General features: G+C 46.0%; 1 protein-coding gene across 1 annotated transcript in view; it reads left to right on the forward strand.

Annotated features, from left to right (window-relative positions):
• Positions 1–27,933, forward strand: part of RAB4A (RAB4A, member RAS oncogene family) — a 204,972-nt gene that overhangs the window by 142,556 nt on the left and 34,483 nt on the right. The window contains exons 4-5 of the mRNA XM_040429311.1: positions 2,725–2,787; positions 7,492–7,646. Coding sequence (XP_040285245.1) covers positions 2,725–2,787; positions 7,492–7,646 — 218 coding nt within the window. The remainder of the gene's footprint in view (positions 1–2,724; positions 2,788–7,491; positions 7,647–27,933) is intronic.

A 27,933-nucleotide genomic window follows, 5' to 3' on the forward strand; every position in this document is an offset into this window, starting at 1 on the left:
CTCCCATCCATAAAAGCAAAGCTCCTTCTTGGGTTTTATCTGCCTGTACGGTACTTCAGACCCTTTTGAGGAGTCAGTGGGATAGCTGCTTTCTCTATAGATCATACGTACACAGTAATCCTGGAAGATAAAGTAGATATTTGTCCAGATCCCTCTTTCCTACCTAAGGTGTCATAAAAGTTTCACCATTCATGGGAACTAGTACTACCATTGTTTTATCTATCCCCAAAAAATGAGGAAGAGTCGAGATTTCATTGTCTGAATATCAGGAAATGTCTTCTATATTTGCAGGTTACGCATTAGTGGAGAGAGTCCTCTCAGCTTTTGTTACAGTTTCAGGGGCCTAGGAAAGAGATAGGGCTTATGCATGCATTTTGTCTAGCATACTCCTCTAAAGGTATTTCCCCACCTTCTGGGTGTCGTGCCCATTCTACAATATCAGTGTCTACCTCTTGGTCAGAAAGGCCTCTACAGCGCAAATATGTAATGAGGTTACGTGACAGCACCCTCCTTTTTTTCCATCCTATAGCTTGTCGTATTTATAGATTGCTTGGTTTAAAAAAAATAATAATAATTTTTACATTTTTTTTGTTTTACACATATGTTTGGTCTGTAATTCCTCATTCCTTCTTTAGTTATAAGACCACCAGCCTGTATAAAGGTACCCCATTTGAGCCCATCCCCAGCAGCCCCCCCATTCCCCGAGCGCCATTACTGCATGGAGATGGCAGAGGCTTAGCAACTAAGCCGCTGCCAGCAGTAGTGGGTGATGGCTGTAACGGCCAAAATCAGTGCTGGCACTAATCCATGCTGACATTTAACCCCTTAGACGCCGCAGTCACTAGCCACCTGTCACGTTCGGGTGTGGGAGGGAAGCGCCACACCCAACATAGGAGGGAAAGGGGTGAGGGAATAAGGCCTGGAAACTAGGCAGAGCAGATGGACACTTCCTAGTAAAACCCTAATCAAAGTCCTGACTAACTACCAGTATGAACAGAACCCAGAGGTAGAAGAGTTCATACATAGGAATACCTAATGTCCTAACTCACCCTGGTACTAATGTCAGGACTGAGACAACCTGTCCCTCTAAAAGGAAGGACGAACAGGAGTCTTCCTCAGGCCTTAATACAAATGACAGGGAAATGCAACACACAAAATAACCCAAACAAAATACAAAAGGGATATGGCAGCACCAGGAACTCAGCCGAGATCCACACACCAGCTATCCACAACTCAAACTGAAGCTATAAACCGCATAGCATAGTGGGAGAAACAACAATAAATAAAGAAGGTTAAATGACCACAATAGCCACACCTGAGGATAGAAGGTGTGGCAAGCACCAGAAACAACACAGACATCATTTGATCCAAACAGAAAATATGTCAGATCAAACCACATGTTGCCGTCTCAACAATCCACTGACACCTGTCTCAGGAACGTCTGTGACACCACTGTGGCATCCACGGGGTTAGCAGAGTTACTGAGCTCCGCGTCCATAACGACCAGCTCTATGATGCCATAAAGAAAAGTAATTTCACCTCCATTTTCCTTTAATTCTTGTGGAACACCTAAAAGATTTAACAAAGTTTAGTAAAAATCAGTTTTGAATAATTTGATTGGTCTAGTTTCTAAAAGGGGTCATTTGTGGGTGGTGTCTGTTATGTAAGCCCCACAAATTTGACTTTATAACTGAATTGGCCTGTTTAAAAAGTGGGTTTTGGAAATTTTCTTAAAGATTTGTAAAGTTGCTTCAAAAATTCAAAACCTTCTAATGTCCTAAAAAATAATAAAATAACATTTACAAAATGATGCCAACATAAAGACATTTGGTGAATGTTAAAGGGGTTGTCCGGCTTCAGAGCTGAACCCGCACATATGCCTATTTTTACGCAGGCAGCCCCCCTGACTTGAGCCTCGGAGCAGTTCATGCTCCTATGCTCTCCTTTGTCCTGCGCTGAATCACGCAGGGCAAAGGCATTTTCTGGAGTTCCGGTGACGAACCGGGCTCTGCATAGGTTTGCCAGTCGGAGGCTTCCGCCCAGCAGTGAGCCCAGTGACGTCACCGGCACTGATGGGTGGGCTTTAGCGCTGCCCTAGCCTGTAAAACGGCTAGGGCAGCGCTAAAGCCCGCCCATCAGAGCCGGCGACGTCACCGAACACGCTGCTGGGATGAAGCCTCTGCCCGGCAGTGTGTTATTGTAAATAAAAGATCCCTTGCCCTGCGCGATCCAGCGCAGGGCAAGGGGGAGAGCATCGGGCTGCCTGGGTGAAATTATGGGTATGTCTGGGTTAAGCTCTGAACCCGGACAACCCCTTTAAGTAATAAACTAGTTTAGGAGTTATCACTATCCGTCATAAAAGCAGAGAAATTCAAATTTTTTAATTGGAATAAAAAAATAATAATAAAGTTGAAAACCATCAGCTCAAATATACCACTATCAAATACGATGTGTCATGAGAATACAATCTCCGAATGGCTTGTATAAGTAAGGGTTTCAAAGTTACTACCACATACACTGACATGTCAGATTTGCAAACATTGGCCTGGTCCTGAAAGGGTTAAAATATTGCATGTGCAATGTTTTTTTTTTTTTTCTTCTTTTTGAAGATTCAGTTACCAGTTGTATAAACCTTCTTTGTAATATACTGACATGACCATGCTGCTGTTATGAAATGTCACCACAAATTATTTTTGTAGCCTAAATCCTGTATCTCTTTAAAAGGTCTGTTACTCGGAGCTATTACAGAGGAGCTGCTGGTGCTTTACTTGTTTATGACATAACAAGGTAATACGTGAATTTTTTTTTTTTTAACTAGTTAAAGAAGAACCTGCGTCTGTGTATTAAAGAGGTTTTCTGGGATATTTTAACTGATGATTTATCATCTGGATAGGTCCTCAGTACCTGATTGGTGGGGGTCTGACACTCGGGAACCCCGACGATCAGCTGTTTGAGAAGGCACTGGTGCTTGCAGTAGTGCCGCGTCCTTCTCACAGCTTTGCCTAGGCTATGTGGTGTCATATGGCCTAGGCGCATTTCAGCACCATTGGAGTAAATGGGGTGGAGCAGCTATACCAAGCACAGCCGCTATACAGTACACAACGCTGTGCTTGGTGAGCTGAGTGAAGGCTGCAGCACTACTGCGAGTGCCGGCGCCTTCTGAAACAGCTGATCAGCAGGGAGTCTTGGGTGTCAGACCCCCACCGATCAGATACTTATGATCTATCCAGAGAATAGGTCATCAGTTAAAAAAATCTTAGAAAAACCCTTTAATTTTACACTATTTGATTGCCTAATTTAAAGAAATCTGTATCTAAGAGAGCCACATGCTAGGCAGCTTTGTCTCATGTGAATGATGCTACAAGTGACAATGGCAGAAATGATACAGTGGCTAGAAAGCTGTGTTTGCCGTGTAGTTGCCAGCGACAGCTCAGATCCCATTCACTTGCATGGGAGCCGACCTGCAGTGGCACAGCCACTACACAGTGGATGGACCCTGGTGCTTCAAGTTCTGTCCATTGTGTAGTTTCTGTCACCGACAACTGCAGTAACCGCTGATTGGTGGGGATGTGGGGGGTTAGACCCCGACTAATGTGATATTGATAATCTATCCTGAGGTTTAAGTACAGAAACTCCATTTAAAGTAAAAATAAAATAAAGAACTTACTTCAAGGAGTTGCCCTATCTCATACAATTAGTCATATCATATCGCTAACATATGCCCCCAATGGCTGCTAGGTGTGGGTCCCAACTTTGGGACCCGCACCTATCTATAGAATGGAACCTGCAAAATGAAGGAGGGCACGAGGCGCCCTCCATTCATTTCTATAGGGCTGACAAAAATATCTATTTTCATCAGCCCCAATGGAAAGAATGGAACGGTGACTGCGCATGTGCGGTGTGCTTCACATTCATTTCAATGGGACTTTTGAAAATAGCCAAGCACGCTGCCCAGCTATATTCGGCAGTCCCATACAAATAAATGGAGGGCGGTGGGGCATGCGTGGTGCTCCCTTCTTTCACTTTGCAGGCTCCATTCTATAGATAGGTGTGGGACCCGCACTTATCAGACATTGGGGGCATAACCTAGCAATATTTCCCCAATGTATGAGATGGGGCAATAGGATATGCCATAAATGTCTCATGTAGGGGACATACAGCATTCTTTATCCACTGTTATAGTACTTAAGAAAATATTTTCAGAAGTCCCATAGCAGTGAATAGAGAGGATGCCGTTCTTGTGGTAAAAGTCCAGAGGGTGATACTAAACTGATTGACAGCTGCCATCTCTGTATGCACACTGAAAAATGGAAGACTGTTTGTCACTAAGTAGGACCGCATACGAGTGTAAACAAAAGAAATAGCAGGGATTCATATTTTACAAGTTGTATTAAATCTATTTGCACAAAACTATGTATCAGAATCTTGGTAGCTCCTTCTCAGCACCATACTCACCTGCCACCTGGTGATCTTCCAGTCCCCAGCTTGTATATTTCAATCAGGGCACAGATGGGGTCATGTGTGCATCCGTATCCAATGATGGGCCTCAACAGTGACTTGTTCCAAAGTGACACGTCCCTGTGGGTTGCCGTGACGCTTGGTGACACTTCACTGCTAAAGGCTGTCATTGGTTAAAGTGATACGCGTGAACTCGTACTCCAGCTGGAAATAAACGAGCTGACGAGAGCCAGGGTACAGGACTGGAGTGGCAGGGTGCAGGGGAATATGATTCTTTCATTAAAGCGGTTTTGCCTTTTTCTTAGTGATTATCTATCCTTTGGATAGGTCATCTGCATCTGATCGGTGGGCTCCGACACGCAGGATACCCACAAATCAGCTGTTTGAGAAGGCAGTAGCATCGTAGCCTTCTTGCTGCTTCCCGCAGGCCGGTGACATCACAACGCATTTAAAGGAATGCGCTGATCAGATGCTGGTGACCTACCTAGAGGATAGATCATCAGTAAGAAAAAGGCAGACAACCCCTTTAAGTCAAAAACACTGCAGGGACCCAATTATAAACGGACTCAATTCTCAAATATTGGAGAGATGCATGTTAATTCAGTTTTTCTAGGTTATCTTCCATTCTGAAACACTTCAGATGTTTGTACCATACTGGTTAGAGCGGTATTCCGGTTCTATAACTTCTTTTCAACTCTTGTAGCGTTGGTGTGTATGTGGTGCACTTAAAGGGGTTGTCTGGGCTGGATTGCGCAGGGCAAGGGCTTGTTTGTTTGTATATTCAGTGTTGCCAGTGACATCACTGGCACTGATGAGTGGACTTTAGCGCTGCTCTAGCCATTTTGCAGGCTAGGGCAGCTCTAAAGACTGCCTATTAGTGCCGGTGACGTCATTGGACATATGTCCGGGATCCGCTCTGAACCTGGACAACCCCTTTAAACTAACCTGATACATGTCAGCTAGAGATGGACAACGTATGCAAAATTCGATTTGGCTGCTTCAGCAAATAAAAAAATAAAAAATTTGCTTTGTGACGAATTACTTCACCAGTGGGTGCAATGACAGGGCTCCCTGTCATTGTACTCCTCAGATGTCGCGTTCATAGCTGATCGCGGCATCTGATAGAAATAACATTATGTAAAATGAAAAAATTAAATAAATCATACTTGCCTCATCCATTTGCTCGTGACGGGCCGGCCCCTGCCATCTTGATTGAAGATCCAGCGCGACTTCTCACACGCCCCATGATGACGTCATCACACCTGCCCGGCGTGGTGATGTCATGCATCACCGCGCACTGGATTTAGTACGAGATCTTCAAGCAAGACAGTCAGGCTCAGACAGATTGACAGACACACAGTAATACAGAAACAGACAAATACAGACTGCTATGTAAAATGCAGAAACATATCAGCATCAAGACATAGAAAGCAGTTTGAAACTCAATCAACAGATGAAGCAGATAACGAAAGATTAATTGACACTGATCAAGAGCTACATAGGCAAGCTGAAAAAAGAAACTGAAAAAGCCACAACAAAACCAAAGCTTAGGCTACTTTCACATCAGCGTTTTGACTTTCCGGTTTTGAGATCCAAAAGAGGATCTCAAAACTGGACCAAAACGGTTCAGTGTTGTCCCTATTCATTGTCAGTGGGGACAAAACTGACCAGGATCTAAGTTCCATTTTGTTGCGTTTTGTGTCTGTGAAACGGAACAAACGGAACCAGCATGAAAATCAATGTAAGTTAATGGTGCCGGATCCGTCGCCCATTGACTTTCAATGATTTTAATGCCAGATCCGGTTTGTTCCGTTTCGATTTAATACAACCGCATATTAAAGGAACAGATGCATAGTCTTGTATTCAATGAAACAGGTCCATTTTATTCAGGTTTTGAGCACAGCTCCCTTACATGCCTTGTGGAATCAGCTGATAGCTCCGTGTTTCAGCAGACAGGAAGTTCAGACCAGAGAAGCCCCGACCTGAGATAGTCCAAGGTTCAAAAGAATGCACTTCACAGAGCTGGGACTAGACACCGAGCAGAGAAACTGAACATGATCGACCAGCAGCAAGAGAGAGCAGACAGTTCGTAGCTAAGGGGTGCAGGAGTGTAAACAGGGCAGAGGGAGGCTAAGAAGTAACGTATTTTGCGCCCCATAAGACACATTCCCCCCCATCCCCACACAAAAAAAAGTGGGGGGAAAATGCCCTTGTGTCTTATGGGGCAAATACTAATGAAGCGCTTCCATTGTGGAAGCGCTTCATTAGTACCGGAGGAGGACCGGGAAGCGGTGAAGGCTCTGTACTCACCGCTTCCTAGTCCTCGGCTGTCGGCTGTGAAGGCTGCGCACAGTGTGAGGGCGCGCTGTGACCTCACGCTGTGCGCGCAAGTTCACAGCACAGCAGACGGAAGAGGAGGAAGACAGAGCGTGACAGTGAGGAGCTGCGGCGTCCTTAGCAGGAGAGGGAAGTGATTATTTTATTTTATTCCATATGAGGCTGATGGGGCTAAAATATCACTTCTGGAGGCCTGGTGACAAAAAATATGTGCTGAAATATCACTTCTGGGGGCTGGTGACAAAAATGGAGGCTGAAATATCACTGTTGGAACCTGGTCAGAAGCAATGGGGGCTGATTTTAGGCAGCTGGGGCTGGTGAGAGGCAATGGGGGCTGAAGAGAGGCTGCTGGGGGCGGATGAGAGAGGCATTGGGCTCTTATCCGAGGTCTGATTGGGGGTCATTCACATTGGTGGTCTGACCTGAGATGTAATGAAAAATAATTTTTTTCTTATTGTTCTCCTCTTATGGTCCGGTGCGTCTTATAGGACGAAAAATACGGTAACTAAATATTATTAGAGAACAGTGCATACAAGTTTATTACAGTATATTAGACTTTTTTTAAAACCTGCACAATGCTTTCAAGATGGACCCAATTCAGAGAACCGGAATACCCCTTTAATAGATCACTTTAAATAATTATATATACCATATCATTTCAGCTTTAAGAAGTTATTTTTCTGTTTCCAAATACAGTCGAGAAACTTACAATGCCCTTACCAACTGGCTAACAGATGCTCGAATGCTGGCTAGTCAAAACATTGTAATAATCCTTTGTGGGAACAAAAAAGACTTAGATGTCGACCGTGAAGTTACATTTTTGGAAGCGTCTCGATTTGCACAAGAAAATGGTGAGCAACAATTAAACTTTTTTAATTTATGTGTAAAATTAGAGGAGAATATTACTACAGTGGTTCTGTAGTGGGCACCATTACAGAAAATGACAGGTACAGTAGGTTTAATTTCCCCAACCATTTACAAGATTTAAAGGCTGTGTACACTTTTGGGGCAATTTTTTTTATTATTGCATTGTACTTATTTTGTGCTAAAAATAATTTTTTCAATGGGTCTTTATTAAAAAAAAATATTTGTGTGTGACGTTAAAAAATATCGACAGTATCCCCTATAACAGTGACCTCTACAGTACCCCGCTGCCTTAACAGTGACCTCACAGTATGCCACTGCCATAACAGGGACCTAACAGTAGCCTGCTGCCCCTTTTAATAGTGGCCTCCACAGTCCCCTCCTCCCTTAACAGTGAGTTCCACAATAACCCACCCCCTTAACAGTAACCTCCACAGCGACCGCCCCTTTTATAGTGACCTCCACAGCGGCTGGCCCTTTGTGGCCACTACAGTACCCAAATTGAAAAAAGACTAGAAAGATGATAAAGATAATCTACACGTACCAAATTAATTTAGAAATAAGTAGAACCTAGCTTATTAAAACAATACCTTTATTATTAGCTGGGTTATGGAGCAAAAATGTATTTGCTCAAGTGATATCCTATATATAAGAGATAGATACTCTAAAAAAAATTACTCCTACTATAGATAGGATAGTCATTAGATAGGACCAATAGAACCAATGTTACCAAAGGCAGGGGGTAGTTAGGTTTTATATAGGAAATAAATCTCTTTCCCTAGATAACCCTATGGGTCTAATAGCCTGTGCACAGGGATACCCCCTAATGGTGGAGGTACCCTGCCCCCGTACCTAGGTCTCTCTATTGCCCTAGTAAAGCCCTACTCACATAGATGGATAACATATAAATCCAGAAAAGCAAAACACATAAAGATGTCTATATGTATTAACAGAAACCCCAACGTGTTTCACCTGCACACGGCAGCTCATCAGGGGGTGATCTAAAGTAAATAAACGTAGGGAATAACAAAAAATAGAGGGATAAATACACTGCTCAAAAAAATAAAGGGAACACAAAAATAACATCCTAGATCTGAGTTAATTAAATATTCTTCTGAAATACTTTGTTCTTTACATAGTTGAATGTGCTGACAACAAAATCACACTAAAATGTAAATCAAATTTTTCAACCCATGGAGGTCTGGATTTGGAGTCACACTCAAAATTAAAGTGGAAAAACACACTAAAGGCTGATCCAACTTTGATGTAATGTCCTTAAAACAAGTCAAAATGAGACTCAGTAGTGTGTGTGGCCTACACGTGCCTGTATGACCTCCCTACAACGCCTGTGCATGCTCCTGATGAGGTGGCGGACGGTCTACTGAGGGATCTCCTCCCAGACCTGGACTAAAGCATCTGCCAACTCCTGGACAGTCTGTGGTGCAACGTGACGTTGGTGGATAGAGCGAGACATGATGTCCCAGATGTGCTCAATTGGATTCAGGTCTGGGGAACGGGCGAATTTGCCAATCTTGGTGTTCTCTCGCAAATGCCAAACCTCCTGCACGGTGTTGGTCTGTAAGCACAACCCCCACCTGTGGACGTCGGGCCCTCATATCACCCTCATGGAGTCTGTTTCTGACCGTTTGAGCAGACACATGCACATTTGTGGCCTGCTGGAAGTCATTTTGCAGGGCTCTGGCAGTGCTCCTCCTGTTCCTTCTTGCACAAAGGCGGAGGTAGCCGTCCTGCTGCTGGGTTGTTGCCCTCCTACGGCCTCCTCCACGTCTCTTGATGTACTGGCCTGTCTCCTGGTAGCGCCTCCATGCTCTGGACACTACGCTGACAGACACAGCAAACCTTCTTGCCACAGCTCGCATTGATGTGCCATCCTGGATAAGGTGCACTACCTGAGCCACTTGTGTGGGTTGTAGACTCCGTCTCATGCTACCACTAGAGTGAAAGCACCGCCAGCATTCAAAAGTGACCAAAACATCAGCCAGGAAGCATAGGAACTAAAAAGTGGTCTGTGGTCACCACCTGCAGAACCACTCCTTTATTGGGGGTGTCTTGCTAATTGCCTATAATTTCCACCTGTTGTCTATCCCATTTGCACAACAGCATGTGAAATTGATTGTCACTCAGTGTTGCTTCCTAAGTGGACAGTTGGATTTCAGACGTGTGATTGATTTGGAGTTACATTGTGTTGTTTAAGTGTTCCCTTTATTTTTTTGAGCAGTGTATAAAGATAGTACACTGCTCAAAAAAATAAAGGGAACACAAAAATAACTCATCCTAGATCTGAATTAATTAAATATTCTTCTGAAATACTTTGTTCTTTACATAGTTGAATGTGCTGACAACAAAATCACACAAAAATTAAAAATGTAAATCAAATTTTTCAACCCATGGAGGTCTGGATTTGGAGTCACACTCAAAATTAAAGTGGAAAAACACACTAAAGGCTGATCCAACTTTGATGTAATGTCCTTAAAACAAGTCAAAATGAGGCTCAGTAGTGTGTGTGGCCTCCACGTGCCTGTATGACCTCCCTACAACGCCTGTGCATGCTCCTGATGAGGTGGCAGACGGTCTCCTGAGGGATCTCCTCCCAGACCTGGACTAAAGCATCTGCCAACTCCTGGACAGTCTGTGGTGCAACGTGACGTTGGTGGATAGAGCGAGACATGATGTCCTAGATGTGCTCAATTGGATTCAGGTCTGGGGAACGGGCGGGCCAGTCCATAGCATCAATGCCTTCGTCTTGCAGGAACTGCTGACACACTCCAGCCACATGAGGTCTAGCATTGTCTTGCATTAGGAGGAACCCAGGGCCAACCGCACCAGCATATGGTCTCACAAGGGGTCTGAGGATCTCATCTCGGTACCTAATGGCAGTCAGGCTACCTCTGGCGAGCACATGGAGGGCTGTGCGGCCCTCCAAAGAAATGCCACCCCACACCATTACTGACCCAATGCCAAACCGGTCATGCTGGAGGATGTTGCAGGCAGCAGAACATTCTCCACGGCGTCTCCAGACTCTGTCACGTCTGTCACATGTGCTCAGTGTGAACCTGCTTTCATCTGTGAAGAGCACAGGGCGCCAGTGGCGAATTTGCCAATCTTGGTGTTCTCTGGCAAATGTCAAACGTCCTGCACGGTGTTGGGCTGTAAGCACAACCCCCACCTGTGGACGTCGGGCCCTCATATCACCCTCATGGAGTCTGTTTCTGACCGTTTGAGCAGACACATGCACATTTGTGGTTTGCTGGAGGTCATTTTGCAGGGCTCTGGCAGTGCTCCTCCTGTTCCTCCTTGCACAAAGGCGGAGGTAGCGGTCCTGCTGCTGGGTTGTTGCCCTCCTACGGCCTCCTCCACGTCTCCTGATGTACTGGCCTGTCTCCTGGTAGCGCCTCCATGCTCTGGACACTACGCTGACAGACACAGCAAACCTTCTTGCCACAGCTCGCATTGATGTGCCATCCTGGATAAGCTGCACTACCTGAGCCACTTGTGTGGGTTGTAGACTCCGTCTCATGCTACCACTAGAGTGAAAGCACCGCCAGCATTCAAAAGTGACCAAAACATCAGCCAGGAAGCATAGGAACTGAGAAGTGGTCTGTGCTCACCACCTGCGGAACCACTCCTTTATTGGGGGTGTCTTGCTAATTGCCTATAATTTCCACCTGTTGTCTATCCCATTTGCACAACAGCATGTGAAATTGATTGTCACTCAGTGTTGCTTCCTAAGTGGACAGTTTGATTTCACAAAAAGTGTGATTGACTTGGAGTTACATTGTGTTGTTTAAGTGTTCCCTTTATTTTTTTGAGCAGTGTACTTAGCTCCCATAGATAGCCTGTATGATGTACTGATGATGAGAAAAAAAAACCTCTGTCATTAGATGATTAATCTGTAACCAAGAAAAGAATTGGTGTAGCATGCTCCAAAATACAAGTCAAAAAACATGTCTGATCATGTACATGTAGTAGTTTACAGATAAAGTTTATTAGATGACTGGGACAAAGTGAAAGTTCCAGTCACACAGAAAAACTGTTAACCCTTTGTGACAGAATGACTCAATATTTTTAATAAAGGCCAATTGAAAATATGATTTTTAGCCAAAAATGAGTAAAATGCAATCTGATGCAATAAGGCACAGAAACAGAAGACACAATTGGTGCGATTAGCATTTTAAAAATACATAAAGTACAATAAAGGGAAAACAGAACATTTCTTCTGTTAGCGTTATATAAATAAATAAATAAACTTCCTTTCCCCTCAATCCATGTGCAATACAAAATTTGACATATTGGGTATTGGTGCGTCAGTTATGACCGGCTATCTAAAAATATCACATGATCTACCTCAGGTGAATGCTGTTAAAAAAAGAAATACAAACAGTTCCAAAACAGCCATTTTATTTTGTCACCTTGCCTCACAAAAAGCTTAATAGCGATCTAACAAAGAGTACTGTGTACCCCAAAATAGTACCATTTGAAAATGTCAAGTCACACTGAAAACTAGCCCCAAACAAGACCATCACCAGAAAAAAATATGGCTCTTAGAAAATAGCAACACAAAAACAAATTAAAACTGAAAAATGCTTTTCAAAAATGCTTGTGTAAAATGAAAAAAAAAGACATATTAGGTATTTTTACGTCTGTAATGACCTGCTCTATAGAAAGATCACATGATCTAACCCAAAATGGTACCAACGAAAAATATTTAGGCCATTTCAGTACACAGTAGAACCTGACTAACAACTTAACAGTTGTAGGATGTCTTAGATCGGTACTGAAATACCATATCTGTAGAAAACTTGCAATTTTTATTCAACAAAGCCTCCAGCTCATTAATTTTTGCAAAACACCTGTGGTGTCAAAATTCTCACTCAACCCCTAGATCAAAAACTTGGAGGGTGTAGTTTCCAAAATGAGGTCAATCATAGGGGGCTTCCAAAGTCCAGGTACCTCAGGGTCTCTGAAAATATGATGTAGTGCTTGAAAACCATTCCAGAAAATTCTGTGTTCTGAAAGCCAAATGGCGCTCCTTCCCTTTTCAGCCTAGCCATGTTGCCCATACAGCAGCTTACGTCCATGTTTTTATGGCCTTTTCCTATCCAGTGGAACCCGCCTATCAATTTAATTAGTGTGGCATTAAAATGCTTACTCTACTCCTTAAAAAATACCTTGAAGGGTGTAGTTTGTAAAACTGTGTAACTTCTTGGGGCTTCCATTAAATTTTTCACCCCAGAGCCTCTACTTTTCAGAACAAGATGAGTAAATCACCGCATATGTGCTTGTTCCCCTTTCCTCCTGAGTTCTGTTGTATGTCCAGGCAAAAGATTAGGGACATGAAAGGGTCTCTATAAAACCAGTAAGCACAGTGTAAGGCCTCATGCACACGACCGTATTTTTTCACGGTCCGCAAAACGGGGTTCCGTTGGTCCGTGATCCGTGACTGTATTTTCATCCGATTTGGTCTTCCTTGATTTTTGGAGGATCCACGGACATGAAAAAAAGTCGTTTTGGTGTCCGCCTGGCCGTGCGGAGCCAAACGGATCCGTCCTGAATTACAATGCAAGTCAACGGGGACGGATCCGTTTGACGTTGACACAATATGGTGCAATTTCAAACGGATCCGTCCCCCATTGACTTTCAATGTAAAGTCAGGAGTCCCTATTATACCATCGGATCTGAGTTTTCTCCAATCCGATGGTATATTTTAACTTGAAGCGTCCCCATCACCATCAGAACGCCTCTATGTTAGAATATACTGTCGGATATGAGTTAGATCGTGAAACTCATATCCGACAGTATATTCTAACACAGAGGCGTTCCCATAGTGATGGGGACGCTTCTAGTTAGAATATACTACGAACTGTGTACATGACTGCCCCCTGCTGCCTGGCAGCACCCGATCTCTTACAGGGGGCTGTGATCCGCACAATTAACCCCTCAGGTGCTGCACCTGAGGGGTTAATTGTGCATATCATATCCCCCTATAAGAGATCAGGGGCTGCCAGGCAGCAGGGGGCAGACCCCCCTCCCCAGTTTTAATTTCATTGGTGGCCAGTGCGGCCCCCCCCTCCCTTTATTGTATTATCATTGGTGGCCAGTGTGCGCCCCCCCCCTCCCTCCCTCTATTGTATTATCATTGGTTGCCAGTGTGCGGCCCCGCCCCCCCTCCCTCTATTGTAATATCATTGGTGGCCAGTGTGCGGCCTCCCCCTCCCTCCCTCTATTGTATTATCATTGGTGGCCAGTGTGCGGCCCCCCCTCTATTGTATTAATATCATTGGTGGCCAGTGTGCGGCCTCCCCTCTCCCGCCGATCATTTGTGGCAGCGGAGATTCCGATCGGAGTCCCAGATTAATCGCTCTGGGGCTCCGATCGGTAACCATGGCAACAAGGACGCTACTGCAGGCCTGGTTGCCATGGTTACTTAGCAATATTACCTACTGGTAAGTGACAGATCATTAAGCAATGCGCCGCACAGACCTGTCACTTACCAGTAGGAGGAGCTCCCGGCCGGTCACAGACAGCGCAGCAGGTAAGTATGATGCTTCTAATATTGTAATATTGCTAAGTAACCATGGCAACCAGGCCTGCAGTAGCGTCCTGGTTGCCATGGTTACCGATCGGAGCCCCAGAGCGATTAAACTGGGACTCCGATCGGAATCTCCGCTGCCACCAATGATCGGGGGGGAGAGGGGAGGCCGCACACTGGCCACCAATGATATTAATACAATAGAGGGGGGGCCGCAAACTGGCCACCAATGATATTACAATAGAGGGAGGGGGGGGCCGCACACTGGCCACCAATGATAATACAATAAAGGGAGGGAGGGGGGCCGGGGGAGGCCGCACACTGGCCACCAATGATAGTACAATAGAGGGGGGGGGGGGGCGCACTGGCCACCAATGAAATTAAAACTGGGGAGGGAGGGGGTCTGCCCCCTCCTGCCTGGCAGCCCCTGATCTTTTATAGGGGGCTATGATATGCACAATTAACCCCTTAGGTGCAGCACCTGAGGGGTTAATTGTGCGGATCACAGCCACCTGTAAGAGATCGGGTGCTGCCAGGCAGCAGGGGGCAGTCATGTACACAGTTTGCAGTATATTCTAACTAGAATGGAACGCCTCTGTGTTAGAATATACTGTCGGGTTTGAGTTTTCACAAAGTGAAAACTCATCTCTGAAAAAGCTTTTATGCAGACGGATCTTCGGATCCGTCTGTATGAAAGTAACCTACGGCCACGGATCACTGACGCGGATGCCAATCTTGTGTGCATCCGTGTTCTTTCACTGACCCATTGACTTGAATGGGTCCGTGAACCGTTGTCCGTCCAAAAAATAGGACAGGTCATATTTTTTTGACGGACAGGAAACACGGATCACGGATGCGGCTGCAAAACTGTGCATTTTCCGATTTTTCCACGGACCCATTAAAAGTCAATGGGTCCGCGAAAAAAAACGGAAAACGGTCGTGTGCATGAGGCCTAATAAAAAGAGGGCTTGCTTTTCAGACTGGCATACCTTTAGCACAACATATTCAGCACTTATAGAAACATAGAAACATAGCTGTGTAAATCCCCAAACTAGGCCTAAAATGCACATGTGCTCTTTCCCTTCTGAACCCTGCACTGTGCCCAAACAGCAGTTTAAAACCACATATGGGGTATTTCTGTAAACTGCAGAATCGGAGTAATAAATATTGATTTTTATTTTGCTATTAACCCTTACAGGAAAAAATTTATTAAAATGGAAATCTGCAAAAAGTGACATTTTTAAATGTCAGCTCCATTATCTTTAAATTCTTGTGCAACATCTAAGGGGGTTAACAAAGTTTGTAAGATCAGTTTTGAATAATTTTCAGGGGTGTACTTTACAAAATGGGTAAGCCCCGTAAAGTGACTTCATTACTGAATTGGTCCTTAAAAGTGGGTTTTGGAAATAATTTTAAAAATGGTCTCTAAAATTCTAAGTTAACGTCTAAGGCTACCTTCACACTAGCGGCACGGACCTCCGGTAGGCTGTTCCGTCGGGTGAACAGCCTGTCTGATCCGTCCTGCTGCTAGTGACCGTGTGCCTCCAGACTGCCGCTCCGTCCCCATTGACTATAATGGGGGCGGGGGCGGCGTTACGGCGAGAGGCTGCCGGAATAAAACTACGACATGTCCGACATTTATTCCGGCAGCCTCTCCCTGCGCGCTGCCGTGCTTCGCCGGAACTCCGCCCCCATTATAGTCAATGGGGACGGAGCAGCAGTCCGGAGGCACACGGTCACTAGCGGCAGGACGGATCGAACAGGCTATTCACCCGTCGGAACAGCCTGCCGGAGGTCCGTGCCGCTAGTGTGAAAGTAGCCTTAGACATTAACTTAGAATTTTTGAAACAATTTTTAAAATTATTTCCGAAACCCACTTTTAAGGACCAATTCAGTAATAAAGTCACTTTACGGGGCTTACCCATTTTGTAAAGTTTAAAAGCAGAGAAATTCAGACTTGGACAATATAAGGTAAAACATATCGACTCAAATGCACCACTGACATGATGTATTATCTGTCATGAGAAAACATTCTCAGAATAGCTTGGATAAGTGAAAGCATTCCTAACTTATTACCACATAAAGTGACATGTCAAATTTGCTAAATTTGGCCTCGTGGTGAAAAAACAGTTGTTTTCTGAAGGGGTTATGCTTGTCTAGAATTTCACCTTTAACACAAAATGTTGAGTGATGTACATTTTTTTCTTTATTTATTACTGAATTTGAGTTAAACAATATTCTCTTTCAGTTAGAGCTAAGGCATCTTATATCTACATTGTTGGGTAATTCAAACACAGATTTTGGCATTTTTGACTAAAAAGTTCAGCTTAACCCACGTCACAGATGTGTACAGAGCCTAAGATACTTCTTATTTCAAAGAGCAGTAAACATCATGTTGAAAGCAACTGTATGTAATTATGGATCAAACCACCTTAAATAATATTGTATGAGTGTTACTTATTTTATAACTGATGACCCATCCTCAAGATAGGTTATCAGTATCTGATCGGGGAGAGTCGGACACCCGGGACCCCCTCCGATCAGCTGCTTGAGAAGGCACTGATGCTCCTGTGAGTGCTGCGGCCTTCTAGCTGCTTACTAAGCACAGCACCATACATTTTATAGCGGCTGTGCTTGGTATTGCGCTCAGCCCGAATGTGACTAAGCTGCTCCTAGGCCATGTGACGGATGAACGTGCCATCACTGGCCTAGAAGAAGCTGTAAGAAGGCTTCGGCACTACTTTGCTGTCACACCCCAATCTATATGATACTAATGACCTGTGCTCTGGATTATAATTTCTGAAAATCCCTTTAAAGAGGAGATGTAATCTCTTCTGACATGTCTGCTATAGTAACTACTTGCATTCTCCATTTAATAACAATTCTCGAGCATCTATTCTTATGACTGTGTTGAGCCATTCCTTTATTATTCCTTCTAGAAGTTATGAATGCATTGCCTGCAATTTTCAATGAAGAAATTAGGCATGTTCAACCATGGGACATTTGCACAGATGGCTTAATAATGTCAATTAGTAGCTGCGTGTATTTGCCGTTCCCTACACATGTGCAGCTAGTAATAGATGGTGGCCATCACCTGTAAAAGCCCCCGTACACATTAGTTTTTTGTTGCCCTAGCCTGCTGAGAATGACAGTTCAGCCGACAGCTTAATGTATATGGGTGCTCCCAAGTCTTCCTCTACATCATCTGAAAATGAATATTTTTGCCTAATGTCTTTGTTCTCCAGGGAGATAAGCTGCCATCGGAAGTGTCTAGCAGTGGCTTTCTCCCCATTGGATACACACAGGGGCGTACATAGAAATCATTGGGCCCCATAGCAAAAATCTGAATGGGCCCCTATGTCCTGTTCCTAGCCCCTTCCACTACCCACATCTGGTCCCTCCCACTACCCACACATGGCTCCTCCCTCTACTTACATTGGCTGCTAAAGAGGGAGGGGGTTGTCCTTATGTGGGTGAGACGGTGCAGGTCGCACCTCTCCCCAAGGTACTGCTAGAAAGCGTAATAGGAAAATCAAAGGGGCAGTAACAATTAAAACAAGGTGTTTATTGGTATAACTAAAACATATATGTATTATCCCCTTACAAACAAACAATAGACAAACAAACACAGTCGGGACCTGTGTACTAGAGAGCCGCAATTGCGGGTCGCGGTACACTGAGTCCCTAGGGCAGACCCTAATAAGAGCTGTGTGGACCCCAAGGGTCAAGAGGAGCCACAAACAATACTGAGAACCGCCCCGGCGTGGGCGTCCTGACTCCCAGGTGGGAACAGGTATGCCTGGTCAGGGTAAATAAGGATAGATCTTACCGGTGTGAGGTCAGACCGAACAAGTGTCCAGCGGACACAGATGACACCCGGACAAAGGATCTGTTCCCAGTACGTTGAATAAGGTGTTCAAATTGCGGGGGAGGGAATCTTCATAGGGATGGTCAATCTTGGTTAGGGTCCGCAGGGAGAGTGAACTGTCCCTGTTGTACCCTGCTTGACCTGCTATGTCCCTGATACCCTAACACGGGATCCGTGCCCCGCAAGGGGTGGTCCCGTCCGGAACCTGACCCTGGTATAAGGTCCCTGAGAGACCCTGCCAGGGTAGTGTGTGGAAAACCTAATCTAGTGAGACTAGAATCAAAGATGGAACCGTGGATAAGGAGAGGTATGTTCCTATGTCCCTACGCGTTTCTTCAAATAGAACATACACGGACAATATCTGGCACTACAAACAACCCCTAGAATCGTCAGGGGACGGGGGTGAGTGCTAATAGCTGCCTCCTAGAGCGCTCAGTGTCAATGATGTACTACTGAGCCTAGGTGGACAAGGGCAGTCTGGAAGAACTTAGTCTATTTACGCTAAGAAAGACCTCATAGCCACATAAGAAACTGTGCTTATGCTAGGCAGGTGAGAGGGAGGTGTTGGCTACCTCTAACCACTACTTGATAAGTGGCGTGGTTACTGTAACTAGAGTGCGTATGGCAGAGTCCAGGTACATCTGAAACACACAGAAAAAAGGAAATACAAAAAGCCCTATGAACAGCTGTAAAGTAGTGTGCATATCTGATAGAAAACAAAATGCAGGCAAGCACAATGACCCCCTAACGCCGATGTGTGAATAGACACCTTCCAGGCATATAGTTAAGGACTCAGACATAAGCTAATAAACTACTTACAGTGGGCCTGGGTGCGTGTGGCATCCGTCGGGCCGGACCGGCGTCAATTGGTTTATGTGAGGCCGGGTGTATGGCGTCTGGCAGCGCTGAAGTACGCGCCGCTTCTGTATTTGAATAGTAAGGGGGCGGGGTCAGGCTGTGTATGCGTGCGCCCATCTCCTGATGCCAGGCGCAGTCTGATGACAGAGCACGTCACCATCACGTGACCGCCTGTGCACAGCCCGACGGCGCGGTCCACAGCGTGCATCACATGGGTCCGCGTCATCGATCGGGAGCGCTAGAATCGTGTGCCCAGTGTCAGTATCTGTCCCCCCATCACATCTCCTATAGGTCAGAGACGGTGGATGGGCGGAACTAGCAGATGTCGATTCGGGCAGACGTATCAGCGCTTCCAACAAGCTAAGTGGGTGGAGCTGAGCGCTTCTGTTGTGCTCGGCTTCAACAAACCACTCGCATATAAATAATCCGTGGGGGGTCATTGTTCCAGACCCTCCACTATGGACAACAAAGTGGATATTTAACGGCAGGTGTGACACCAGAAGCTAAGGGTAGAGACTTATTTAATAAACAGTGTTTGGGCAGGCTAGCATGCAAGACTGCCTGTTGCAATCAGCTGCATGCTAGGTCACACACAGTAGGGAGGGGTAGGAGGGTAACCACAGGTAAACTTATCAGAGAAAGCACCCAAACTGTAGTTGTTCATTAAGTCCTGAGGGGTTGGTGGTTTTCAATTTAAAAATCCACCAGCATTCGCGTTGGAGTATACGTTTATCCTAGTCTCCTCCACGCTGGGGTTTATGGACCAATTCGATGCCCATGAAAGTCACTGCTGAGGTGCGCCCCCCATGATCAATCTGGACGTGCCTTGCTACTGCAGTATCTCTCTCGTTCCGTATATCCCCAAGATGCTCGCCCATCCTCTTGCGTAGTTCCCTACGGGTCTTACCCACATACCGCATGCCGCACTCACAGGTCATCAGGTAAATAACACCTGCGGTGCGGCAGTTGATAAAGTCGCGTATGTGATAAGGGTGACCCGTAGGGTCCAACGCAAAGGATTTGCCCTGGGTAAGCTGGCCGCAAAAGCTGCAGTGTCCACACCTGTAGCAACCCTTGACCAGATTGTCAAGCCATGTGCGTGGTTTCTCTGGTGGACTATAGTGACTATTTACCAGCTTATCCCTCAAGTTTGTACCTCGCCTAAAGGTCACCGAGGGTTGGGGACTTAGAACGGCAGTAAGGTCGGGGTCCATGAGTAGGGTTCCCCAGTTCCGGCTTATAATTTCTCTTACCCTGGTAGATGCCGAGTCAAAGGTCCCTATGACACGTATTACTCTGTGCGGGTCGCTGACAAGGTTCTTAATGGGGTGTAGAAGGGAAGTGCGTGTTTCGGCGCACGCCCTTTGGTAGGCCTCCTTAAGTGACCTCTCCGGATAGCCACGTTCATGAAAGCGCCTCCTCAGGTCGTCGGCTTGACGCTTGAACTCCTTAATGTCGGAGCAGTTGCGTCTAAGCCTAAGGTATTGTCCGACCGGTATGCCCCGTTTAAGTGGGGTCGGGTGGCAGCTCTCCCACCTTAGGAGAGAGTTCGTGGACGTAGATTTACGGTAGACGGTAGTCTGTAATCCACCGCAAGCGCCCCTAGATATTGAAATATCCAGGAACGGGAGCGGTCCTTCACTATAACAGAAGTGAACCTAAGGTTCAGGTTGTTATCATTGAGATCCTCAACGAACCCCGTAAATGCGTCCTCTGGCCCGCTCCACAGAACGCATTTACGGGGTTCGTTGAGGATCTCAATGATAACAACCTGAACCTTAGGTTCACTTCTGTTATAGTGAAGGACCAGCTCCCGTTCCTGGATACTTCAATATCTAGGGGCGCTTGCGGTGGATTACAGACTACCGTCTACCGTAAATCTACGTCCACGAACTCTCTCCTAAGGTGGGAGAGCTGCCACCCGACCCCACTTAAACGGGGCATACCGGTCGGACAATACCTTAGGCTTAGACGAAACTGCTCCGACATTAAGGAGTTCAAGCGTCAAGCCGACGACCTAAGGAGGCGCTTTCATGAACGTGGCTATCCGGAGAGGTCACTTAATGAGGCCTACCAAAGGGCGTGCGCCGAAACACGCACTTCCCTTCTACACCCCATTAAGAACCTTGTCAGCGACCCGCAGAGAGTAATACGTGTCATAGGGACCTTTGACTCGGCATCTACCAGGGTAAGAGAAATTATAAGCCGGAACTGGGGAACCCTACTCATGGACCCCGACCTTACTGCCGTTCTAAGTCCCCAACCCTCGGTGACCTTTAGGCGAGGTACAAACTTGAGGGATAAGCTGGTAAATAGTCACTATAGTCCACCAGAGAAACCACGCACATGGCTTGACAATCCGGTCAAGGGTTGCTACAGGTGTGGACACTGCAGCTTTTGCGGCCAGCTTACCCAGGGCAAATCCTTTGCGTTGGACCCTGCGGGTCACCCTTATCACATACGCGACTTTATCAACTGCCGCACCGCAGGTGTTATTTACCTGATCACCTGTGAGTGCGGCATGCGGTATGTGGGTAAGACCCGTAGGGAACTACGCAAGAGGATGGGCGAGCATCTTGGGGATATACGGAACGAGAGAGATACTGCAGTAGCAAGGCACGTCCAGATTGATCATGGGGGGCGCACCTCAGCAGTGACTTTCATGGGCATCGAATTGGTCCATAAACCCCAGCGTGGAGGAGACTGGGATAAACGTATACTCCAACGCGAATGCTGGTGGATTTTTAAATTGAAAACCACCAACCCCTCAGGACTTAATGAACAACTACAGTTTGGGTGCTTTCTCTGATAAGTTTACCTGTGGTTACCCTCCTACCCCTCCCTACTGTGTGGGACCTAGCATGCAGCTGATTGCAACAGGCAGTCTTGCATGCTAGCCTGCCCAAACACTGTTTATTAAATAAGTCTCTACCCTTAGCTTCTGGTGTCACACCTGCCGTTAAATATCCACTTTGTTGTCCATAGTGGAGGGTCTGGAACAATGACCCCCCACGGATTATTTATATGCGAGTGGTTTGTTGAAGCCGAGCACAACAGAAGCGCTCAGCTCCACCCACTTAGCTTGTTGGAAGCGCTGATACGTCTGCCCGAATCGACATCTGCTAGTCCCGCCCATCCACCGTCTCTGACCTATAGGAGATGTGATGGGGGGACAGATACTGACACTGGGCACACGATTCTAGCGCTCCCGATCGATGACGCGGACCCATGTGATGCACGCTGTGGACCGCGCCGTCGGGCTGTGCACAGGCGGTCACGTGATGGTGACGTGCTCTGTCATCAGACTGCGCCTGGCATCAGGAGATGGGCGCACGCATACACAGCCTGACCCCGCCCCCTTACTATTCAAATACAGAAGCGGCGCGTACTTCAGCTCTGCCAGACGCCATACACCCGGCCTCACATAAACCAATTGACGCCGGTCCGGCCCGACGGATGCCACACGCACCCAGGCCCACTGTAAGTAGTTTATTAGTTTATGTCTGAGTCCTTAACTATATGCCTGGATAGTGTCTATTCACACATCGGCGTTAGGGGGTCATTGTGCTTGCCTGCATTTTGTTTTCTATCAGATATGCACACTACTTTACAGCTGTTCATAGGGCTTTTTGTATTTCCTTTTTTCTGTGTGTTTCAGATGTACCTGGACTCTGCCATACGCACTCTAGTTACAGTAACCACGCCACTTATCAAGTAGTGGTTAGAGGTAGCCAACACCTCCCTCTCACCTGCCTAGCATAAGCACAGTTTCTTATGTGGCTATGAGGTCTTTCTTAGGGCTCTTTCACACTTGCGTTCTTGTCTTCCGGCATAGAGTTCCGTCGTCGGGGCTCTATGCCGGAAGAATCCTGATCAGGATTATCCTAATGCATTCTGAATGGAGAGAAATCCGTTCAGGATGCATCAGGATGCATCAGGATGTCTTCAGTTCCGGAACGGAACGTTTTTTGGCCGGAGAAAATACCGCAGCATGCTGCGCTTTTTGCTCCGGCCAAAAATCCGGAACACTTGCCGCAAGGCCGGATCCGGAATTAATGCCCATTGAAAGGCATTGATCCGGATCCGGCCTTAAGCTAAACGTCGTTTCGGCGCATTGCCGGAGCCGACATTTAGCTTTTTCTGAGTGGTTACCATGGCTGCCGGGACGCTAAAGTCCTGGCAGCCATGGTAAAGTGTAGCGGGGAGCGGGGGAGCAGCATACTTACCGTCCGTGCGGCTCCCCGGGCGCTCCAGAGTGACGTCAGGGCGCCCCAAGTGCATGGATCATGTGATCACATGGATCACGTCATCCATGCGCATGGGGCGCTCTGACGTCACTCTGGAGCGCCCGGGGAGCCGCACGGACGGTAAGTATGCTGCTCCCCCGCTCCCCGCTCCTACTATGGCAACCAGGACTTTAATAGCGTCCTGGGTGCCATAGTAACACTGAACGCATTTGGAAGACGGTTCCGTCTTCAAATGCTTTCAGTACACTTGCGTTTTTCCGGATCCGGCGTGTAATTCCGGCAAGTGGAGTACACGCCGGATCCGGACAACGCAAGTGTGAAAGAGGCCTTAGCGTAAATAGACTAAGTTCTTTCAGACTGCCCTTGTCCACCTAGGCTCAGTAGTACATCATTGACACTGAGCGCTCTAGGAGGCAGCTATTAGCACTCACCCCCGAACCCTGACGATTCTAGGGGTTGTTTGTAGTGCCAGATATTGTCCGTGTATGTTCTATTTGAAGAAACGCGTAGGGACATAGGAACATACCCCTCCTTATCCACGGTTCCATCTTTGATTCTAGTCTCACTAGATTAGGTTTTCCACACACTACCCTGGCAGGGTCTCTCAGGGACCTTATACCAGGGTCAGGTTCCGGACGGGACCACCCCTTGCGGGGCACGGATCCCGTGTTAGGGTATCAGGGACATAGCAGGTCAAGCAGGGTACAACAGGGACAGTTCACTCTCCCTGCGGACCCTAACCAAGATTGACCATCCCTATGAAGATTCCCTCCCCCGCAATTTGAACACCTTATTCAACGTACTGGGAACAGATCCTTTGTCCGGGTGTCATCTGTGTCCGCTGGACACTTGTTCGGTCTGACCTCACACCGGTAATATCTATCCTTATTTACCCTGACCAGGCATACCTGTTCCCACCTGGGAGTCAGGACGCCCACGCCGGGGCGGTTCTCAGTATTGTTTGTGGCTCCTCTTGACCCTTGGGGTCCACACAGCTCTTATTAGGGTCTGCCCTAGGGACTCAGTGTACCGCGACCCGCAATTGCGGCTCTCTAGTACACAGGTCCCGACTGTGTTTGTTTGTCTATTGTTTGTTTGTAAGGGGATAATACATATATGTTTTAGTTATACCAATAAACACCTTGTTTTAATTGTTACTGCCCCTTTGATTTTCTTACATTGGCTGCTCCCTTCCCTCAACCTTTTTTCACCCACAAACAAAGAAATAAAATGTCCCATAAATAACCTAATCAAACAGGGATAAAAAATAAAATCAATTTAGCGGCATGGAATGCCAGCTATTAGCAGAACAAGTGCAGGGCAGCAGCTCACATGAGACATTGCCCTCCTGCCTGTGCCCATGTATGCCGGGCTTTAGCAGGTACATTTTAAAGATAAGGTACACTTCAAGCTTACCTTTATGAACTATACCTCTTGTTTGCTCTGCTGCTATGTGTGCCCCCAGTCCTACTATATTGTCCCTCAGGTGTATACCGCACTTTCATTTTTAATGTATTTTGTCTCTATTTATATCATGTTTTATAGATGTATTTAATAAAGATTATTATTTTTGAGCCATTTTTGACTTTTTTGGTATATGTCTGCTCTATGTTGAGTTGGCTTCCTTTTGAGGGGGTTTGATGTTGTCCACTACATTTCTTGGGCTATTATTTGTCTTTGTGCTGCATAACCTGTATATATTAACCATTAGTCTTCTATGTAGATTCCATATGAATCAGGATGTAGTATCACCCTTCTTCTGTACTAAACCTAAAATTCATGTTGGAGAAAAGATGAAAACTTATTGCAATATAAGGTTAAGGGGAATGGTTGTAAACCTCTACGTCATCTATTGCAAGTTGGACTAAGCAGACCATCCACCTGGCATACATTTCTTTGTGTTTAAATTTCCCTTCACACTTTGGAGCCCACTCCACTAGGTCAGAGAGAGAAGATGATTCATTTGCTCAGATTTGTAAAGCAGCCACTTTGAGCTCTCCTCATAATTTTTTTGCAAACCTTATAGGTTGCAGCTCCTTTTTGATTCAGATTTGATTTGGGGGGAAGTATTGTAGGCTGTAGTCCCTCATTCACAATTTTTTTCCCCGTGTTTTCTAGTACAATCTCCCATGGGTGCGGTCATAGGCATTGGGAAAATAAGGGTACTTTCACACTTGCGTTGTGAAGATCCGGCAGGCAGTTCCGTCACCGGAACTGCCTGCCAGATCTGGAAATCCATGTGCAAACGGATAGCATTTGTAGACTGATCCAGATGCGGATCAGTCTAACGAATGCATTGAAACACTGGATCCATCTCTCCAGTATATTTTTTTGCATTTTTAAAGGTCTGCGCATGCGCAGACCGTAAAACCGGATCCGTTTGGCCGGAACACTTGCCATTAATGCATTGTAATGGAAATTAATGCCGGAAAAAAAAACTGCAAGTACTCCGGCATTTTGAACGGAGAAAATACCGCTGCATGCTGTGGTATTTTCTCCGACCAAATACCGTAAGAGTGACTGAACTGAAGACATCCTGATGCATACTGAACGGATTGCTCTCCATTCAGAATGCATTAGGATAAAACTGATCAGTTTTTTTTCCAGTATTGAGCCCGTAGGACGGAACTCAATACCGGAAAAGAATAACACTAGTGTTGAAAGTACCCTAAAACTTACACGTTATCGGAAATAGTTTTTATGTAGTATGTGACCACACCCCAAAAGTATTTAAAAGTTCTAAGATGTTTTCTGCCAGACATTAGACATGTACCATATTTTTTGCTTTATAAGACACCCCCTCTGGTTTAGACAACAGAAAATTACAAAAAAAAAATTCTAGGTCCTCTTTGAAGGGAATGTGGTTTACTGAAGTGCAGGGGTCAAGGTCAGTAACTTTAGGGTGTACAGTAAGGGGGGGGGGTAGTTTTAGTCAGTTCCTTTTTCCCTCAGCAATGGTGCATGTGGTCATCCCATTAAAAGTACCTATCCAAATAAATGTGTCTCCTGTCATTGCTCTGTTGTGTCCTGCCATGCTTCTTGTTTTGCTAGATCATTTGTAAGTATGTGTCTGCGACACATACACACACAGCACTGGTGCACACACACAGAGTGTTGCTACATCCTTACAACTCTGCTACACACACATATCTTTAATAAAAATTCACATTTCCCTGCACAAGTGCTGGCTGTAAAGTTCTTGTGTTCTAGCTCCTCCCATTGATGACATCTAGTGATGAGCGAAGCAAGATTCGGATGCTAAATCCGAAGTCTCTTTGTTCAAAAATTAGGATTAATACTGTACAGAGATTTATCTACTTACAGTATTAAAATGTATGGGCTCCGATGAGCCGAAGTCACGCACGACTTCATTGAATAACTTCTGTTGTTGATTTTTTACAGTGGAAACTATTTTAAAACTTGAAATCTACTGGTACCTCGGAACCGAACCGAGATCGGTTTCAAGTTTTAAAGTGGTTTCCACTGTAAAAATCAACGACAGAAGTTATTCAACAAAGTCTCACACAACTTTGTGAATTACTGACAACTTTGTGAATTACTAATGACATAATCGAAGGTCCTTAAAGGGATTCTGTCACCAGTTTTTTACCCCCCCATTTAAAAATATGGTTATGTTCATGGAGCTCTAGCAATTCCTAATGTGGTCTTATAACCGAAATCTGTAGGCTCATTTTGTCTAAAAAACGTTATAACTAACCTGTCATTCATCTCACAAAGGTTGCCAAGGGGATACTCATGTCTTCCAGATGCCGCCCGCACCCGCCGCCGTTCGTGCCCAGCTCCTCCTTTGCTGTCATCAGCGCCGCCTCAGAATCCTTTGCTACGCCTCCGGCTCTCCCTCACTCCCCCCTCCTTCTTCTCTAACATCCCGCGCGTGCGCACAGGCCTCTGACAGGCTGGCGCCAGTGTTCAGGTCATCGGGAGGTTGAGCGAAGTGCCGGCGCATGCGCACTTCGCTCCATGAAGCCGAACGGAGAAGTCCGCACGGGCGCATCAGGCACAGGCCTGTGCGCACGCGTGGGATGTTAGAGAAGAAGGAGGGGGGAGTGAGGGAGAGCCGGAGGCGTAGCAAAGGATTCTGAGGCGGCGCTGATGACGGCAAAGGAGGAGCTGGGCACGAACAGCGGCGGGTGCGGGCGGCATCTGGAAGACATGAGCATCCCCTTGGGCACCTTTGTGAGATGAATGACAGGTTAGTTATAACGTTTTTTAGACAAAATGAGCCTACATATTTCGGTTATAAGACCACATTAGGAATCGCTAGAGCTCCATGAACATAACCATATTTTTAAATGGGGGGTAAAAAACTGGTGACAGAATCCCTTTAAGCTGTACTTGGAGTTTTCATTTCCATTCAGTACAGCTCTAGGACCTTCGCTCCCCATGCACTGAACATATTGTTCAGCTTTCTCTCCTGCCTGCCGCTGATCACACAGATCGGTGTCGGCAGGAAGAGAGAAGTGTCTGCCCAATCAATGAGAGAGCTATGCATCTGTAAAGCGCAGTATGTGCGTTCTGCCAGATCATTAAGCAAGCAGTAAGGGGGTCTATGTTGGATTTCCCTGAATGCCACTTATAAGATGCAGGCACTTTTTTGCAAGATTTTTAAAGCGAAAAATATGGTAATTTTTCTGATTGATTCCTTGCTGATTGTAGCCTTTTTGTTTTTTTTTTCTTGTGTTTTTTCACATTACTTATGTGTGTTGATTACTCCTCCGGGTGTCAATTTC

The sequence above is a fragment of the Bufo bufo genome, chromosome 4 (assembly GCF_905171765.1).
Source record: "Bufo bufo chromosome 4, aBufBuf1.1, whole genome shotgun sequence".
NCBI lineage: Eukaryota > Metazoa > Chordata > Amphibia > Anura > Bufonidae > Bufo > Bufo bufo.